Source organism: Pseudopodoces humilis, chromosome 23 (genome assembly GCF_049639895.1).
Source record: "Pseudopodoces humilis isolate 2021_Gansu_Grassland_sample_001 chromosome 23, ASM4963989v1, whole genome shotgun sequence".
NCBI lineage: Eukaryota > Metazoa > Chordata > Aves > Passeriformes > Paridae > Pseudopodoces > Pseudopodoces humilis.
This window is the reverse complement of record NC_142222.1, coordinates 5,792,871-5,810,582: the sequence shown is the minus strand read 5'-3', so window position 1 is coordinate 5,810,582 and position 17,712 is coordinate 5,792,871. Positions and strand designations below refer to the sequence as shown.

The following is a 17,712-nucleotide window of genomic DNA, read 5'->3' as shown; positions in this document are numbered from 1 at the left end:
CCTTGTCCCTGAGGGAATCCCTTCAGCAGAGCCAGCTGGGATTGCACAAACCCACCACACCTCCCTTTGTCTGACCCCCCCGTGCTCTCCTGTCCCCTCAGGTGGTGCTGGGCCCCCCAGCAGCGAGGACAACCTGTGCAGGATCTGCATGGATGCTCCCACCGACTGTGTGCTGCTGGAGTGCGGGCACATGGTGACGTGCACCAAGTGCGGGAAGCGCATGAGCGAGTGCCCCATCTGCCGCCAGTACGTGATCAGGGCCGTGCACGTCTTCAGGACCTAAAGGTGCCTCTGGCTCAGGGTGCTGTGCCTTAAAGCCTCAGTGCTCTTAGGGAAAGGGCCGACATCCCTGCCAATAGTTACCCTGGAGATTAGCACAGACCCCGCTGCAAGGGAGGGAAGGAGGAAGCCTGGGGAAAACTGCTCTGCTCAAGCCATGCCCCACTCTGCTCATCCCGCCGTCGTGCTTTACACCACAGTGCCTGGACTCGTTGGAGCTCATTGCCAGCAATCATTAACCACCTCCATCCTAAGATAATTTGAGGACACAAGGATGCCCAGCTTTTCCACCAGGAAGATCGGCTCCAGAGGCTTTGTATTTTCCTCTGAATAATAAAAGTGAACTGGGGTCTCAAAAAGTGTCCTTTGTTTTGCTGCTCAGGCTATGCTCAGCAACAACTTGATTTTCAAAGATTAAAATGTCACTGTGCTTGTTAATTTTACTTTTAATTTCATGTAAAATTGTTATGCTTGCAGGACAGGCAGCCCGTCCCGGCTTTCCCTAATTCTAGCCTAGTGCAGTTGTGGAAAAATGTGTAATTTTATATCAAGGTTATCTTTGTATTATTGCAAACTGTTGGGGAGGGAGGCTGGGAAGGCTCAGCCTTGCCCTGTGTGCTGGATTTTTGTTTCTGTGCCAGAGGGACGTTTCTGGTTTGATTTTGTCGACTTTGACTTCACAGCATGTGCCAGAGCTGGGGCTCAAACTGAGCTGCCCTTGCTGAGGGAGTTACTAATGCAAGGTTTGAGTATTCCCCAGGGTTTACTGGGGAAACCAGAGAGCTGCAGAGTCCTGAGGACTCCACTGCTACACAATCATATTTAAGTACAGGTGACTTTTTCTTTTTCTAGAAGGGAATCATTTGTCTCCAGTGGATCCATGAGCAATCTCCACTGCCAATCAGCTTCTCCCAGGGCCCAGTTCTACAGTTCTGTTACCTTCCCCGCTGCTTACCAAAAGCAATTTTGTCCTTTCTGCTGGTGAGGGTGGGGAGAGAGGCTGTGGCCTGATCCCTGACAGCTCTCCTGGGCCGCGTGTTCAGCTGGAAGAGACTCGCTAGAGGAGTCTGGCAGTTGCTGCAGGAGCTGACTGTAACTGGTGCTGCTCCACAGCCAAGCTTCAGCATCCTGCTGCCCTCAGTGTCCACCAGCAGGGCACTGTGCCCTCACTGCAGGGCAGCTTTCCTGCCTGCTCTGGGGCCAGGGGATGACAAAGCCAGAGAGGAGCTGCAGGGAGTCCCCTCACTGCTCCTGGGGCACTGAAGTGCAGCTGCAGGGGCAGCACCAGAGCTCCTGTGCAGTGGAATCACGGCAGCAGCACATTGCCCTCGTGTGTTCTGAGCAGGGCCAGTTCCAGGAGCAGCAGCTCAGCTGCAGGAGCGCAGGGTCTTGGCTCTGGGAGCTGCAGCCAAAAGAGCCTGAGATGAGAAACCCATGGAGCAGGAGGCAGCAGGAGAGAGCCATGGACTTCTCACTGAGGTGATCTCAAAACTCCACAAAACTGCAGCTCCCTGAACTCAGCATTCTGAGTTCTGCTCTGTGAAAGGTCAGGCTGTTCTTTAATCTTTGACTTAAGGTTTAGCAGATCCAGCACAAGAACTGACTGAGTGAGTGCATCACAGAAAAAAAGGGCAGGTAAGAAGTGACTCTGCTCTGGAGAGGGCACAGGGACCTCGAGGAGCTGCAGGAATACACAAAGTGCTGAACAGCCTCATTTAGGAAATTCACTGTGAAAATTCATGTTATTATATTTTTCAATAAACTCAGGGCTGGGGGAATTTAGCAAGAAGATGATTCCCCTATGGATAGATGTACTTTTCCTTGTTGAGGGTAGGCTTATTTTCTACAGCAGATAAATCAAGCTGCAGCAGATCAATGCCTGAAATTTTAGGGATGAGAAGATCCAGCCACCCTGTGACTCCAAACTGTGCTTTGTGAAGGGAGGACTCTTCTTGTTTCCCTTGTAAAAATGGCTTCTCTACTTCTGGATACGAGTGAGTTGTTTTTTAAAGGAAAATCAAAACCTGGAGGAAACTGATTAATGATCCAAAGGAATATAATGTTCTGAACTAATAAAGTAAATGGAAATATTTATGTGCTTTATGTACACTGTTTAAAGATTTTAAAAGTTAATATTCTACTTGAAAGGGCATGTTATTCACTATTAAATCCTCTGGTACTATGACAGTTAAACCTACTAGTTTTGGTACAGAAGTTTGGTTTATAATTTTATAATAAAGCTGAAATGTGATTTAGTTAGCTTTGTTTCTGACTCTGTTACAAGCAAAGATCCTACAGCTACTGCTGGACCTCAGCCAGAAACTGGGATCCCAGATGCTGAAATGTTGTTAGTGGGGGGTACAGAAGAGGTGGAAAAAGCTTACCTGACAACACAAATGACCTTTGCACCACAGCCAAGAGGCCCATGGGCTGCTGGTCCATTTTCCTGAACAGGAAGAGAAGAACCTTTGGAAAGTGAGTCCTGACAGCAAAGGAGAAGCTGCTTCGGTTTTATTTCTTTATCTATAAAAATACCCAAACTTTAAAAACCCAAGGAGCCTAAAGCAGCACCTGGATAAGGGCGGTGGTCTACAGTACGGGCAGGAAAAGGGGATTCAGCAGTGACATTTCTTCAGAGAACTTTTTTAATTCATTCCATGGGGTTGCTCTGGATCCTTGTAGCTACTCCTGAGGGCGGTTCCTGTCTATCCACATCCCCACGGAGGAGTCTCCCTGTCCCTATTCCCAGCTCTGCTAGCACGGGGCCACCAGCCTGCGCTTCCGGATGCACTCCCAGATCCACCTGGGAGTCACCCGCTGCGCCCCGGGGTTGTCATCAATGTCCCCAATCACGTGGGTGGCCGAGGCCGTGTCGAACTCCTCCACCAGGTCCCCGTCGAAGGCGATGAAGTAGCGGCGGATTCGGTCGAAGTCCTTGACGGAGGGCGCCAGGTAGAGCCTCACCCCCGTGAAAATGTCCAGCAGTGGCTGCTGGGGGGGAAGGAGAAGCAGAGCTTGGGCAAAACATTCCTTGGAATGGAAGTGAACAGAGCAACTGCCTCGGCCTCCCCTGCCCTGCCATGGTGCTGTCCCAGCCCCCCTCTGTACCTTTTTTCCATTGTCCTCCATCTCGGATGCTTTTCTCTTCTCCCCTCGTTTCTCCTCGCATTTCTGAGGGGATCCAATCACTCCTTTGCTCTCTAAAAACAAAAATTTGGCTTGTGCATGTGCTCTGTCGAGGTACTGGTTGTGTGTTAATGTTGGGGGAGAGAGTAAAGAGCAGAAGGGAGAAGTTTCCTCCCCTGTTTCTGGAAATCCATGAATTGCTGCCACTAGTGAAACACATTTTTCTACTGGAAATGGTGTGGGGCAGCCTCCTGCCCCATTCCCAGGCTGCTGCTCCCAGCTGCCCTCCATGCTGTCACCACTCTGTCCTCTGTGAAACTGCTCAGCATTCTGCTCCATGTTCCAGCTCAATTCACCTGGAAATCACCTCCAGACACATGTCCCTCTATACACAAATTCCATCCAAATCAAATTAAATGCTGGCTCATGGCCAACAATCTCTAACCAAAGGCTGTCACCTGCAGAAAGGGGAGCACTGAACACCTGAACAGCATCATCAGAGCTGTTTCCATCCACCTTTTCCCAATCCCAGGACACCTCAGAGCCATGGCTACTCAATTCATACTGGGCCAAACCAAGGATCTGATCAGCTTTGCCCATTATCCCTGAGGTCCATGTGAAAAGTGGGATCATCAAGCCACTGATAGAAGGCAAGGATCCAGAGCCAGCCTGCCCCAAGCACAGAGGACACAGCCCCAGGCTCCTTCCTGAAAGCCCCATCATCTTACCTTCTGCCTTCTGGGCTTTTGCAGGTGACTTGCTTGGGGGACTCTTAATACTGCTGTGAGGTGTGGAAGACCTGGAATTCCCATCATTCTCTCCACTGCTGCCAGCTGTGGACTCGTCTTCCTCCCCAGCTGTAACACTGAAATCAGCCTTCTCCTTGGAGAGCTGGTACAGCTCCTGCCCAGCAGAAACAGCACTGATCATGTCTGACACTGACACGAGCTGGGATGCAGACACTGCTCTGGTTTTCTCCCCCCTGAAGTGTTTGCCCAAAAGCTTTTTACTCTTGCACCTCTCCAGTCATTTTCCTGCCAACTCTGTCACAGCTTCCTGCATTCCACCCTCTCCTGGCATTAAGGGAAGCCACACAGGGAGGAGCAAAAGCCACATCCACATCAACTGCTACAGAGCCAGAGCCTGATTCACCAGAGCCTGAGCCCAGTGCTCACTGTGGGAAGGGCCCATCTGCAGAGGGGTTTGTTCCCCTCTCCTCCCCACTGGCAGGCCCTGGGGGGCTGCATCACTCCTGCTCCACAAGCAGCCCTGGCAGCTGCTGCCAGCCCCAAACTGCAGCAACTCCCCCGAGCAGAGCAGCCCCAGCTCTCCCACTGCCAGGGCTGGGCTCCTGCCCCTCAGCACAGGAGGGTGAGGGGTGGCTGCAGCCCGGGCTCCTGGCCAGTGCCACGTGGCCCCTGTGCCCCAGGACACCCACAGGCACTTCCCAATGCCTCTCCCAGTCTCAGCAACCGATGGGAAGCTGAGTGAGCCTGGAGAGAACAAAGGTCTGCCAAAGGAGCTGGGGGAGTCACTGTCCCTGGAGGTGGCACTCAGTGCCGTGGCACTGTTGATGAGGAGGTGTTAGGTCATAGGCTGGATTTGATCTCAAAAGGTCTTTTCCAACTGAACTAACTGTGATTCTGGGGTCACCTCTGAGGAAGGCAGTTCCTCAGCCTGTCACAAGAGCTGATGGAACCAATTCCAGCAGAGACTTCTCTGACAGCCACACCACCACAACAGCTCAGGGGACCTTGAGCCTCCACAGCAGAACAACCCAGCCTGAGCCTGGCACGAAGGGAGAACGGGAGGTGCCATCACAGGCAGCCTTCAGTGCACGCTGTGATTTGTCTGTGAAGCACAGACTGGTGCCAGAAGCTGCCCCCCACGCTGACCCACCTTCAGCTGCTGCAGGTTGGTGGCTGTCTGCCAGTCCTTGTCGTCGCGGATGCGGGTGCAGCGCGGGAAGCGGATGGAGATCCCGTCCGCAGTGTGGGCCTCGGCCTTGGAGAACTCAGCCCCGGTGATCTCCCACACTGGGGCTTTCTAAACACAGCGAGAAAGCCACGTCACATCCCTGTGTCCTCTCAGGAGCCAGCTCCAAGTGTCTCACCCCCACTCATCTCCACCCCAGCTCAGTTCCATAGACACAAACTGACCTTCCTGCTCGCCTTCATTACAAAAAGCTACTTTTTACTGAGCCAGAAATCCTTCTCTGACACAAAATGCCAATTTCTAAGTAACACCTTCTCCTTCAGGCATACAGAGCATACTGACACATTCCCTGCAACAACAGCAACTTTTGGGTTGCAGTTGTTTCAACCCTTTAGAACTTCTCATAGCTCAAATTTAAAGTAAGCTCACTTCTGGAAGGGATTTAATGCACAAGAATATTTCCCAAAACTGCTGCAGGTGTGATTTCTTCATGAAGCTCTTAGCCTCAAATGCACCTGCAAGATTGAGAGATAAAAACTTGTGCTTAATTTCCCATTCCAAATATGAAGATTCATTTTGTAACAGAGACAACTTCTAAGTTGTCCTTCTAAAGGATTTATAGAAGATTGCAGAAGAAGGGCTGGGAAATATTAAATGATTATGAGAGCACTTACCTTTGGATCTGGGACAATGAAGTCTGGGTAGTAGATTTTGTTAATTTTTAGCCACCTTGGAATTTTACTAGGATCCTATTAAATAAAAGCACAAAATTAAAATCACTGTGCGACACTTATCATCATAATTCACTTAATTCTACAATAGAAGCTGCTGAAACACAACCTAGAAGTAGATCAGCATGGAAAGATTTACATGGCCTTTACACTGATCTACAGCCATTTCTCTCATCTAAAAAATCACAAGTATTGCCTGAAACACAGCCCTCAATTCCTGTCATTCTGTGTGTGAAATAAGAACAGTTGCTCCAATTGTGATTCATGTAAAACTACCCATTTTTTTTTTAAAGATTCTACAACCTTGATGCAAATGGCCTTCAGGATGTCATGGTAATATTAAAATTCAGCTCTCTGGAAAAATAAAGAGTCTTGAAAAGCAAGATAAATCACTCAGAGAAATCTTAACTCCAACCCCAGGTTATGGAGCCACCAGACCAGAGTCTGACCGAGCACCTCCCTCCCACAGCCCCATCTAGTGACTGCCTTTGCCAATCACAATGTGCCCAAAAATCCAGATAAAAATTTGGTATCTTCCCAACAAAACTTTGTCCTAGCAGGAAACAGATGGTGCCTGGCTTCCCACTCAGTGTCTGGGTACAGATCCCAGGCAGTGCCTCCTCCAGGAGCTGCCTGCTCTGACACCTCACTTGTGCCAAGTGGTTGATGTGCTTTAACTCTGACTCATTGCTGGCAGGGCACTTCCACCCTGCAGTGAAGCAGCACCTCAAGGGCAGCTGAGCCCTTTGCTGAGCCCTTGGCTCCCCTCTCACCTTGCTGATCTTCACCATGTCCAGCTCTGTCTGCAGACGTGCCAGTGTGGCATCATCGTGGCCACCAGAGCACTTGGTCACCGTGCACCACTTCTCACTCTTGGGGTCGTAGCAGCCCATGAGGAAGATGGACATCATCCCACCTGCACAGGGACAGCAGGGCTCACACCTTCCACAGCACAAGCCACAGCTTTTCTGAGCCAAAACCCTTTTCCATCTCTGGGAGTCAAAGGGGCCTGGGCTTGTGATGGTTGCAGAGCTGAACAGAGCCCCTGCACTGTGCAACAGCTCAGCCAACACCTCCAGCTCTGCTGTGCCAACCAACCCACAGCAAACCCACAGCAAGGACGTGATGGGCTGCAGCATCGCTGCTCCAGCCACTCTCATTCTGGAGCCCAGAAACAGGAAAACCTTGGGAGCTCCTTGAACAGACAGATCTCTGACTTAAGCCAACTCCTACCTTTACTGCCCTGTCCATAGAAAGCCCCCAGCACCACCAGGTCAGCAGTGTCAGCCATTGCCCCCTCGTTGAGATAATCCTTCTTCACCTTCAGCCAGTGGCGTTTCCCTGGTTCGTAATTTCCCTGTGCAAAGGAAGGCAGAGCCCCCTCAGAGACATCCCCTGGTGGGCAGCAGCTCCTCACACAGCCCTGGCCTTTACCCAGCACAGCAGGAGGAGCAGCTTGGACTAGATGTCGGCACTGAAGAGGAATCCAGAGATGTTTCTAGAATGTTCAGTGTGTGATTCTGTCTCAGAGCTGACTCTGTCTGTTGCTATTCCCCAATTCCCAGCTTACACCAGCACAGAGTGAATGGGAACTTGCCTTTAAATCCTTCAGCACCAGCCCTTCCAGCCCCTCCCGGATGACTCGGGTGATCATGTCTGCCAGATCTGAAGCTTTCTGCAAAGGAGACAGATCGTGGTTAGCTCAGGACTGGAAAAAGGGCTGAGGTCTTGAGGCTTTTTGTTTGGAGCAGTGGTGCACTAAACCCAAAGCACCTGCAGAGGGAATACTTTTTCTTAATATTTCATAATACTTTTCCAAGGAGAATCCTGTACATTTTCTCCTTGCTGCACATCCAGTGACCAAGCAGGGATTATGTCCCCAGAAGAGAAGGTCTGTCTGGTTAAAAAATAGAGATGTGGCTGCCCCACTGGCTGTGTCCCAGTACGTCCCATATCAGATTTGCTCAGCCAGCAGTGCCTGCTTCCTGCTCCAGCCAACTGCCTTGGGACCTCTGAACCTCCTTTCTGCCTAAAATGTCCAAGCATTCTCCACCAAAGCCAAGGAGCCACAGAAATCAGCAGCAATGGAGAAAATAAGGGGACATCAGGCTTGTGCATAATCAAAACCCCAGCATTCTGCTACCTAAGTGCAGGCTTTAGCAGCCAGGATGTCTCAGGGCTGCCAGTTTGGGAAGTCTGGCTGCCTTCAACCACACTGCAGTCACAGCTCAGCACTGCTCAGCACAGACTGACAACAGCATTTAACTCCTCCTAGCAGGATCACAGTGACAATGGCTACAAAATCATTAACAAGCCAGAAAACTGAGGTGTGCAAGTTAAGATTACACTGAAGGGGTTGGGGCCAGGAAAAGGTGGGAATACAATGTTGGCTCAAGAAGTCCTGCACACAGAGCAGAAGGAGAACCATTTTGCCAGGGTGAATTTGCAGAGGTAATCGTAAAGCCAAGTGGTGGAGGAGGAGGGTTGGGGTTGTAAGGGCACACTGGACTCACTGTGACGTGTTTCATCTCTGAGAACAGGATCCTGTTGGGGATCTCCACCATGTTGTCGTGCAGGAACTTGCGCCGTTCACACAGGGGCCTAGAGCAGGGCATGGGGAATGAGGGACAAGCAGCAATCCCAACAGGAACATTGAAAAAAGCTGTTAGAGTCATTAAATTATTCATCCTAGGGAGTTCCAGAGAGGACAACTAGTTCTCATGTTCCTCCAGAAAGTGATAAAATGGAAATTCCAATGTTAACAGTGTGTTTAGAGGACATAAGATGAGCAGCTGAGATTCCCCAGTAATCCTGAATCCCAGTATTTTGGAGAGCAAGAGGAGCTCCAGAGGGAAACTCCTTGGCATGGCAAGGTCCCTCCCACACTGCCCTGGTTTCCCAGTGAGTGACCAGTCTGAGAGCCCAGGTGAACTGGTCTGTGTGCATCAGTGGGGTTTTCCAGCCAGTTCATCCTGGGAAACCAGCCCAGCCACTCTCCCCTGGCAGACACACCTGTCCATCAGGCTGATGTCATTGAAGTAGATGCAGTCAAACACAAACAGGCAAACGTTGGCATCCTGGAAAGCAGCTTTCTGAAATACAATTAATAGAATTCTGCAGTCACAGCAAACAGTTTTAGCAAAGCAATAAAAGGAAGGATTTTTATCTCTGTAATATTTTAGTTATGATAAGCTTATGCCTCTTCTAAAAGAAGCATTCTGAGAATTAAGATTTACACTGAATGTGTCCAAGCACAAGCTAAGAAGATAAAAAAATGTTCATTTCCTAGGAATGGGAAATAATGCTAAAAATATTAATGGCTCAGGGCAATGCAACATCTGTCACTACTGCTGCAAAAATCCCACCACATTTCTACAGACAGCAGATTAATGGCTACTTTTTAACTTAAGCACTTATAGTTTAATTTTCATTTTCCTGTCCTCTTCCTCACCCCCATTGTCTAGACACAGGCACTACATAACACTTACATGGAATAATCACTGCATCCCTGTGCTCTCCCAGGCTGCCATACATTGCTCAAGCCATGAGAAACAACGACACAATTGCAAGATTTTCCAAGGATTTTTTTAATATTATTGTAATATTAATTTAAAAGTAGTATTTTAATATTAATATCTTGGAGATGAGTCTTGCCAGTGATCAAGCTAATATCAAATCTAATGTATTAGAGCAGTAGCTTTTCCATATCAGCTTCTCAATAATCTTATTTTTTTTTCCCCAGATGCTCTAACAAGCACCAGGGCTCTGAAATTATCCTGTGATAACAGATTGTTTAAGTCAGCAGACTAACAGCCACCAAACATGAAAAAACAGTTTTATTTAATTTTTTTTTTACCTTGTGCACACCAAGAGTCCCAAAAGGAAGTGGCTTGCCAGTTTTATTGTCAATCAGGAGAACTTCTGAATCCAGGATCATACTTTGCCCACCAGGGAAAGCCTGGGGGATGAAATCCTTAAAATGGGCTACCTTGGGAAAAGGAAAAAAAAAAAGAAAAAAAGAAAAAAAAGAAAAATAACTGAAGAGTGGGATTCACTCCAAAGCAGGTGTTTTCTCCACAAGTATATGAGGCACATGTGGCACATCTGCACTTCTATGGTACCCACAGCAGTCTACAAACAGAAAAATGAGGCTTTAAGAAACAGAACCAAGTCACTCAACCAAGGCTCCCAAAATGCAGTGCACAGAGGATTCTACAGCTGACAGATGAAATTTAATTTCAAGCTCTTAATGTGCACCAGAATTAAATTATTACAGTTTTAAGTGTTGCTTTCCCACATTCTACACTATAAATTATGAATAAGTCTGCAGGAGAGGGAATCCTCCTTGCCTGTAGAAGGAAACTATTGGGAATGCAGTGGAGGAGCTGGCACAAGGGGCAGTGCTCAGGTGCTTACTTTGTGGGGGAGCACAGGTTTGAGGCTCCTGCTGAAGTAGCTGAAGTGATCCCCGTTCTTGTGCACCTGCACGCGCTCGCCGTCATACTTGATCTCGGCGTACATCCCGTTGGGACACTTCTTCATGGCGTACTCGATGGACTTGCAGGCCTCAGCCTGGGGGAGACAGGGGCAAACGCTCAGGAGACACGTGGAAAATAAAGCTACTCTTACCTAAGTTCATGAAAGAGCTATGGTGAATTCCCCTGTAGAGATTTTTGTCCAGAACCTCTGTTAGCAAGTCCACGTTTTCCTTAATTATTCACTTGGAATCATCTGCATATGCCCAGATAATTACAGCTTTTCAGCGCTTATCCCCTCCAAATGCTTTAAAATGTGCACTGTGCCTTCTGCAAGAGTGTTCTCAGCCCAGAAGTAAATATTTAACTCTGCTTTGTTCACACAAAAAGCCAGGCTTATTTGAATCTCTAATCCACTGGAAAGCTTACACTATTTCCAGACAAAGAATCAACTTCTGCAATGACAGCAAACAAATACAAAAGACTGAGAGCAAGACTAAGAACAAGGCAAGGTTTTAGCTTGGCAGTGGCACTGAAGGTGCAGGTAACTGAGTGTATTGAACACTTGGCCTGGTGGAGGGAGATGCTTTCTAAACTGGAATTAAACAACACTGAGCCCTGCACAGCCAGCCCACACTGCACACCATGGCTCCTGACCCCCCCAGCTGGGGGTTAAACTGCCCTGGCTCCTGCACAGCCACTGCCCTGGCTCCTGACCCTTCCAGCTGGGGGTCTCTGCTCCGTGTCTGGCTGCCAGGAAGGGACCCAACCTACCAGCATGGGCTGCACTGGGGTCATGAGTGAGGCCTGCACGCTCAGGGTCCTCTTCAGCCCTGGCACCTTCTCAGACTCCTGCTGGTTCTGCAGCACCCGCTCCACCACGTCCTGCAGGTTCCGCGAGGCCTTGAACGCCTCGTAGGCGTTGGGATCCAGAGCGTCCAACCTGCAACGCGTGGAGACAGGGGGACATTGATCAGCCTCAGGGCTGCTGCTGCTTCTGCTGCCTCAGGAAATGGAATGAGCATTTCTGGGTTCATGTCACTTACACGTGCTTTGCTCCAGCATTCATTTTCAAGTCATGCTTAATTAGCCTGATGATGCACTTCAGGTCATTGCCCGTACACCTGAAGAAGAGAAGATTCAGCAAAGGTGTGAACTGAAAAGCTGTGCAGCTGGAAAGATGAAACTCAGCCAGGTCTCTTTAAAAAAGGCCCTCCCTTTGCAGAGGGTTTAAACAAAACTGAGGACACGTTAATAATGACACCTCAGAGACACAAGGGAATAGCCAAAAGGCTTTCCAGCATATTTATGCCAACATTAACTCTGCCTCAGTGTTGATGGACCTTCCAAAATTTACTTAATTAATCAAAAGTAACTGACTGAAAGATCCTCAGCCTCAGATCAACACAAACTGAGCCAGATCAAGAATCTTTGTCTAAACTACTTGAAGGCTTTTCCCAACATACTTAAGAACAGCAACTTCATTAACAGCTAAACACCATTAGGGTTATTATTAGGATTATTAGGATTATTGCAAATCACTTGTTTGACTGAAGTGTCCTGAGAGGCAGGGATGAAGTTCTCTGGTATGAACAAGAGCCATAAATGTTCTCCATTGTTGTCAAGGTGTCTCAATCGCACCACTAACAGCAGCTTACAGATGCTAATAAAGTTCAAATGGTGGCTCATGATTAATTTTTCACCTACTCCAGCTTGTAGAGAACCACTCCAGTGTTTAGGCAAACCTTCAGAGGCTGATTCCTTCCCTCACCTGCGGCTGATCTGCTGCAGGACACTCTGCTGGTCATCCTCCTTGGTGAGCTTGGACAGTTGGATGAGGAATTCATCAACCTCCTGGATGGTCAGGAGGCTCTTGGCTGCTGGAGGACAGGTCTTGCTCTGCTCGAAGAAGATCCGTATGGTCTCAGAAACATCTCCCTGTCTCCAAAAACAAAACCAGAGTGTGGATGAGAGGCATGGCCAGAGAACAGGGGTGCCACTGGGGATTCTGCATGGTTCCAGTGAGGACAAAGGACAGGAGTGATTCTGGGATTGCATGAAGAATTGCATGGAATCAAACACTTAAGGAAGCTGCCACGACACATAAAGCTGCTCAGCTGTTTAATTTGCCAATAAAGGTAATTAAGAGTACCAGCATCATCTCATGGCTCTATTTTTCACTGCTGCAGCAGCACAGACCCTTTATTTCCTCAGGATGAATCCACTTGTAAATCCAAGGATGTGGGACAGGCTAGTGATGTCACTAGAAGGCAGTACACAGCAAGGCAATGAACAGAGGTGAAAGAATTACCTTTATTATCTAATTCACCCCTTTTCTGCACCTGGCAGTGAATCAGAGGGTGCACAGGCACTCAGTGCACAACTGAGCACTTGCAATTGTAGCAGCTTAATTGTATCAACCAACTGCAGCTGCCAGTGACAGGTCTGTTAATTGAATCCCAAGTTTTGATATGTGATGGTACAGAAAGAGTAATATAAATCAGTTCTGTAGGAATGTGCCAGACAAAGGAGTTTAGACAAACAGATGCAGCCCACCTCGCCTAGATAATTTTAGTCTTGCTTTCTAAAGCTTTGCCAGGTGAATTCTTATCCTGCTTTCTGCTCAAACATGATTTTCTACAGGTTCCAGATGGCAGAAAATGCTATAAAAACTGCTAAAGCCAAGGAAAACCAAAATAAATCACCAGCTCCCATTCTAACAGTCAAGCTAAGGAGTAAAAAACCTAAACCATTACAGAATTTCCAAAAGCAAAGGGCTGAACAGCAGAAATTAAGAGAGCTGCTGTCTGTACTCACCTGCTCCAGGTCCCGGACCATTTCTTCCTGGTTGCAGTTAAAAATCCTGCTGAACAGCTTTACAATCTGCTTATCATTCAAGTTGTAAACTATTTTAATTACACCTGGTAACAGCATCTTAATGGTCAGGTATACATCACCATGAAAACCATCTGGAAAAAAAAAAGCACATTATAACTGTGAGGATTCATTTTCATGTCCAGGCTTTGGTTGGTCGTGTCCATTTGCATAACCCTGGGGATTAAACCCACAGTTGGGGCTTGGAATTCTTAGGGGAAATAGCCATAATTTGCCTCTAAATCTGATCTCAGCACTGAATTTGGCACCTTCAACACCTGAGTGAGACATCTTTGTCTGAATTTTCTATTTAAAGAGTTTACTTTTCAAAGATTACCTCCACAGTTCAGAAATCACCAAAGCATAAGGCTGGGACCACACAATGGTCAGATTTTCATTTCACCTTTCCTTTTGAGATCAGACTTTGAAGCTGATTCTGAAAGGGCTGAGAATTCCAAGGTGGAGCCATACCTCCTGCAGATCCTTTCCTGAGGAAGTCCTGGATGATCTGTGTTTTCACGTTGTAGCTTGGCTTCTCAGCCACCATGGCACAGAGCTTGCGGAATTCCCGCAGCAGGCAATCCTTGTGCTTGGGATCACACCTGGCTGCAGACAGGCTGGGTTTGTGGGTAGAGTTTGCAGGGGCATCTTCTGAATTCTTTGGCTTGGCTGCAGCAAACACATCACAAGTTGCTTTTTTAACAACATGGAGCAAATGTTGAAGTTACCTCTGCCTGGAAACAATCCCAGTGTGCTGGAAAAGCTTCAGAGCTAAAATTTATGACTTTTATAAAAACCTTCCAACTATTTTTACTCTTCAAATTACACCAGAACTTCCTAGATCTTAATTCTATCAGAAAAATATGATAGTGGTCCCAACCATGGTGAAAATGAATTTCTCTTCCCAGATGCCTCTATTAATTTTTTTTTCCTACTTTACAAGCTTTTGCCCTTCAGAGCAAGATGCTTCCCTAAGGTAAAATCAAAAATGGGGGATTATGTCCCCATCCCCTTTTGTCTCCCAACACCAATCCCCTAGAGGAGGTGATGTCTTTGGCTGTGCTGTGGCTCTGGGCAGTCTGGAGCTCCAGCTGGGTGTCAGGTCAGTCAGAGCTCACAGATGAACTGTCATTCTGGCAGCTGCTCCTCAGGACAAGTTTTCCTTTCCATGAACACAACTGAGAATTCCTCAGCAGTTTTCTCCAGATTTTGAGCTCCACATGGGATAACTGGAATTTGACTGGAATGAGCCAGTGGATGCAGGGAGATGGAGTCAGCCTGACGATGTGGGTGACGGCAGAACCTTTGTTTCCTTGGGAAAACTGGAAATTCAAACATCTTTCAAGATGTTCTTTCAAGACTGACAGCCTGAGAAAGCACTGACAGCTTTTGACAAACCAGAATTAAAACCCCCTAAATCATCTATAGATAAAAACCTGCTGATCTGAACCAAGCTGAAACACCTCTTGATGTTGAGATTAAAAGAAACTGATTTCCCAGAATCAGTTTCTTAATTCTTACCAGTGAATCCAGAGAATTTCTTTGGTGGATCTTTTGTGGTCAGCTGTCCTGTGGCAGTGAGTTTTGCCTGCACTATCACCTTTTTCTTCGGGGTACCTCCAGTCTTGGAATTGGCTTCTGGAAAGCAGAAAGGTTCAAAAAGGCAATCAGGAATAATCTCATACATCCCTCACCATATAATGCAGCTTACAAAGCCAAAAGCCTTAAAAGAAATAGGAACTGGAGAAGAAAAAAACCCAGGTGTTTTTCAGATAACAAAAGTTAGAAACACATGTAATTTATTAAAGATTACAGAAAAAGGTGGAAATGGAAAATAACGGATGCTTCCTCATGGGTTTCATTTCCCAAGAATTAAATCACCTAGGCCTTGTCCACAATCATTTGTGACAAATGAATCAAGGAGTGTCACTGTAGAAGGGACCATTTCTTTCCTTTCCCACAGGGCTGGGAAAGGGATTGGAGCAGCACCACACACTTTGCTCCTAAGCCACACAAATCCATGAGGATTTCATGGCAAAGGCAAAGCTGGGTGACAATCTCTGGCATAACTTGAAAGTAAGAAGTGACCCTGGCACTGCCTCGTGCCTCACCTGAGATGTACTTGTTGATTATTTCCTTCTCCTCATCCTGTAGCTCTTCCCACCCCTCCAAGTCTGTGATGTCTTCGATTTTCTTGGTGGTGGCCCGGGCTTTGTCCAGCTTCTCAAAGATGCACTTGACATGGTACCACTCCTTCATGTCCCCTCCGGACTCGGTGAAAGGATTGGGAACGATCTTCCCAATGCGCACCATCCCCTTCACGATCTTCTCTTTGCACTTCTTGCAGCCCGCGGTGCCCCGCTTGGCATAGTCCACACAGTACCGCTGCTCTGCCATGTCCTCCGCAGCCGCGCAGGCCGAGCGCAGCCAGCTGCCCAAGAGCAGGGAGAGGGGAAAAGCGCCGGCAGCGCGGCGCTGCTTCGGGGATGGCACGGAGACACGGGGGAACAGCAGCGGGCACCAACAACCGGGGCTGACTCCGCCAGAGGAGGAGAACGGTCGGGGCAAGGGGAGCTGTGGGCGAGGGCAGAACAGCGCTATGCCCCTGCCGAGAGCGCGGGCAGCGTGTGACAGCGTCCTGCCGCCCGTGGGCATCCAGTCCGTGCTGAGGGTGCTGCGAGCGACACACGGGACACTGAGCACCCTCTGCCCGCCGGGACCCGCTCAGCAGCCCCAGCCCTCACCCCCCGCCCCGGCACCCGCTCCGTGGCAGCCTTCATCCCCGCCGCTCCGCTGCCCCACACCCCGACCCCTCACAGCCCCTGCCCCACACCCCGACCCCTCACAGCCCCTCCTCGCTCCCAGGCCCTCTCCCGCCGCAGCTTCTCCCCGAGGCCGCTTTCCCGCCCTGCTCGCCCCGGCCCAACCACCGGCTCCCGCCGCCGCCGCAGGCCCCAGCCCGCCCCTCCGCCGCTTACCGAGTTCCTCACGGTGCCGCCATCTCGCCGCCCCCTCCGTCCGGACCCCCGGGACCCCCCTAGCCCCCCAGGCCGGGGCCGCCGCCTACAGCCGCCGCCGGGACACGAGCGTCCCTGCCCGGCCTCCGTAGAGCCACGCGCGCGCGCGCCGCACGAGGGCCCCGCCCCTTTCGGCCCGAACGGCGGCCACGAGGCCGCCGCGCGTAGGCCACGCCCCTTCGGCCCGTCTAGCCCCGCCCCCAGCACGCGCCGGGAGCGTTTTCCTGCCTCGGGCACAGCTGGGGCGACACCGGGACCGCGCCCGGGGCCAGGGAGGGACCGAGCCTTGGGGCGGCACTGGGACCGCGCCTGGGTGAGGGAGAGTTCCCTCTCCATGAGGTGACGGAGGGATTGTGCCCTAGGGCGGCACCGGGACCACGCCCGCGGCGATGGAGGGTTTGTGCCCTGCGGTTGCACCTGGTCTGTGCCATGAGGCAATGGAGAGTCTTCGCCCTCAGGTGGTACCAGGTCCGTGCCCTGGGGCTGTTGGTCCCCACCACATGGGTGACCGCTGCAGCCCTGCGTGTCCATCCCTGAGGTGATGATGTATTCCCGACTTCCCAAAGCTGGCTTTTCCAGAGCCCTACACCGAGCTGGGGCAGGTGTGAACGGTGCACCACACTGGCTCGCCAAGAGTGCTGTGCTGCTGAACGCAGCTTCGAGGTGCTGCTGGATCAGCTGGCCACAGAAATGTTCCCTCCAAGAATTCTAACACTGTGTTTGTGCCCTGAGCCACCACCTTATCCCCAGCCTCATGAAGTTGTCCCTTCAGGAGTGCTGTGCCGTGTTGGTGCAGGTTTGAGATGCTGCCATGTCACCTGGGCCCTCAGTACCTGCAAGGACCTGAAGTGCTGCCTTAAAACCTTCTGAAATTGTCCCTCACGCTGCGTTTGTGTGTGTCTGAGGTGCTGCTGTATCACCCCAGAGAGCAGCCCTTCATCCCAGTACAGGTGAACACACACCTGCAGTCCAGCTGTTGGCTCTCTGATGGTGGCAGCCACCCCTGTTCCTCTGATGGAAGTGCTGTTGTGCTGTGCCAGGAGGCTGCTGAGGAGGCTGGAATGGATGCAGTACACAGCTCCGCTGGATTCCTGCCTTCATCCATGGAAAGAATGCTGTGTGGGTTGACACGGCCAAGCCTCTGACCTGCTTTGCTGTACCTCTAAGGCAAAGCATGAGACATAAGGTACAGAAGTTGCTTCCCCAGCCACATATCTGTCTTTTTGCTGGCCTCCAGCTGGTTGCAAAGCAAGCTGCAGGCAGTCTTCCTCTTCC

General features: G+C 49.8%; 2 protein-coding genes across 14 annotated transcripts in view; one reads left to right on the top strand and one right to left on the bottom strand.

Annotated features, from left to right (window-relative positions):
• The window catches only part of RFFL (ring finger and FYVE like domain containing E3 ubiquitin protein ligase), a 31,696-nt gene extending 29,323 nt beyond the window's left edge, over positions 1 to 2,373 (top strand). For all 12 annotated transcript variants that reach the window (XM_088066210.1, XM_088066209.1, XM_088066205.1 and 9 more), the window contains one exon: positions 102 to 2,373. In XM_088066210.1, the coding sequence (XP_087922336.1) occupies positions 102 to 283 (182 nt within the window). In that variant the 3' untranslated portion in view covers positions 284 to 2,373. The remainder of the gene's footprint in view (positions 1 to 101) is intronic.
• A 260-nt stretch (positions 2,374 to 2,633) lies between these two features.
• LIG3 (DNA ligase 3) lies at positions 2,634 to 16,484 on the bottom strand. Of its 2 annotated transcripts, none has more exons than XM_014255026.2 (20): positions 16,399 to 16,484; positions 15,532 to 16,094; positions 14,942 to 15,058; positions 13,892 to 14,089; positions 13,364 to 13,515; positions 12,318 to 12,484; positions 11,593 to 11,670; positions 11,321 to 11,489; positions 10,488 to 10,643; positions 9,928 to 10,059; positions 9,084 to 9,163; positions 8,585 to 8,672; positions 7,669 to 7,746; positions 7,305 to 7,428; positions 6,845 to 6,987; positions 6,015 to 6,089; positions 5,305 to 5,451; positions 4,134 to 4,308; positions 3,388 to 3,479; positions 2,634 to 3,270 (listed from the first exon to the last, which is right to left on the bottom strand). In XM_014255026.2, exons 2-20 carry the CDS (start codon positions 16,073 to 16,075, stop codon positions 3,034 to 3,036), a joined length of 2,952 nt encoding a protein of 983 aa, XP_014110501.1. In that variant the 5' UTR covers positions 16,076 to 16,094; positions 16,399 to 16,484; the 3' UTR covers positions 2,634 to 3,033. The 2 variants fall into 2 exon arrangements, with proteins under 2 accessions (XP_014110501.1, XP_087922327.1); XM_088066201.1 differs by having other exon boundaries at positions 2,634 to 3,267.
• Between the last annotated feature and the right edge of the window lie 1,228 nt (positions 16,485 to 17,712).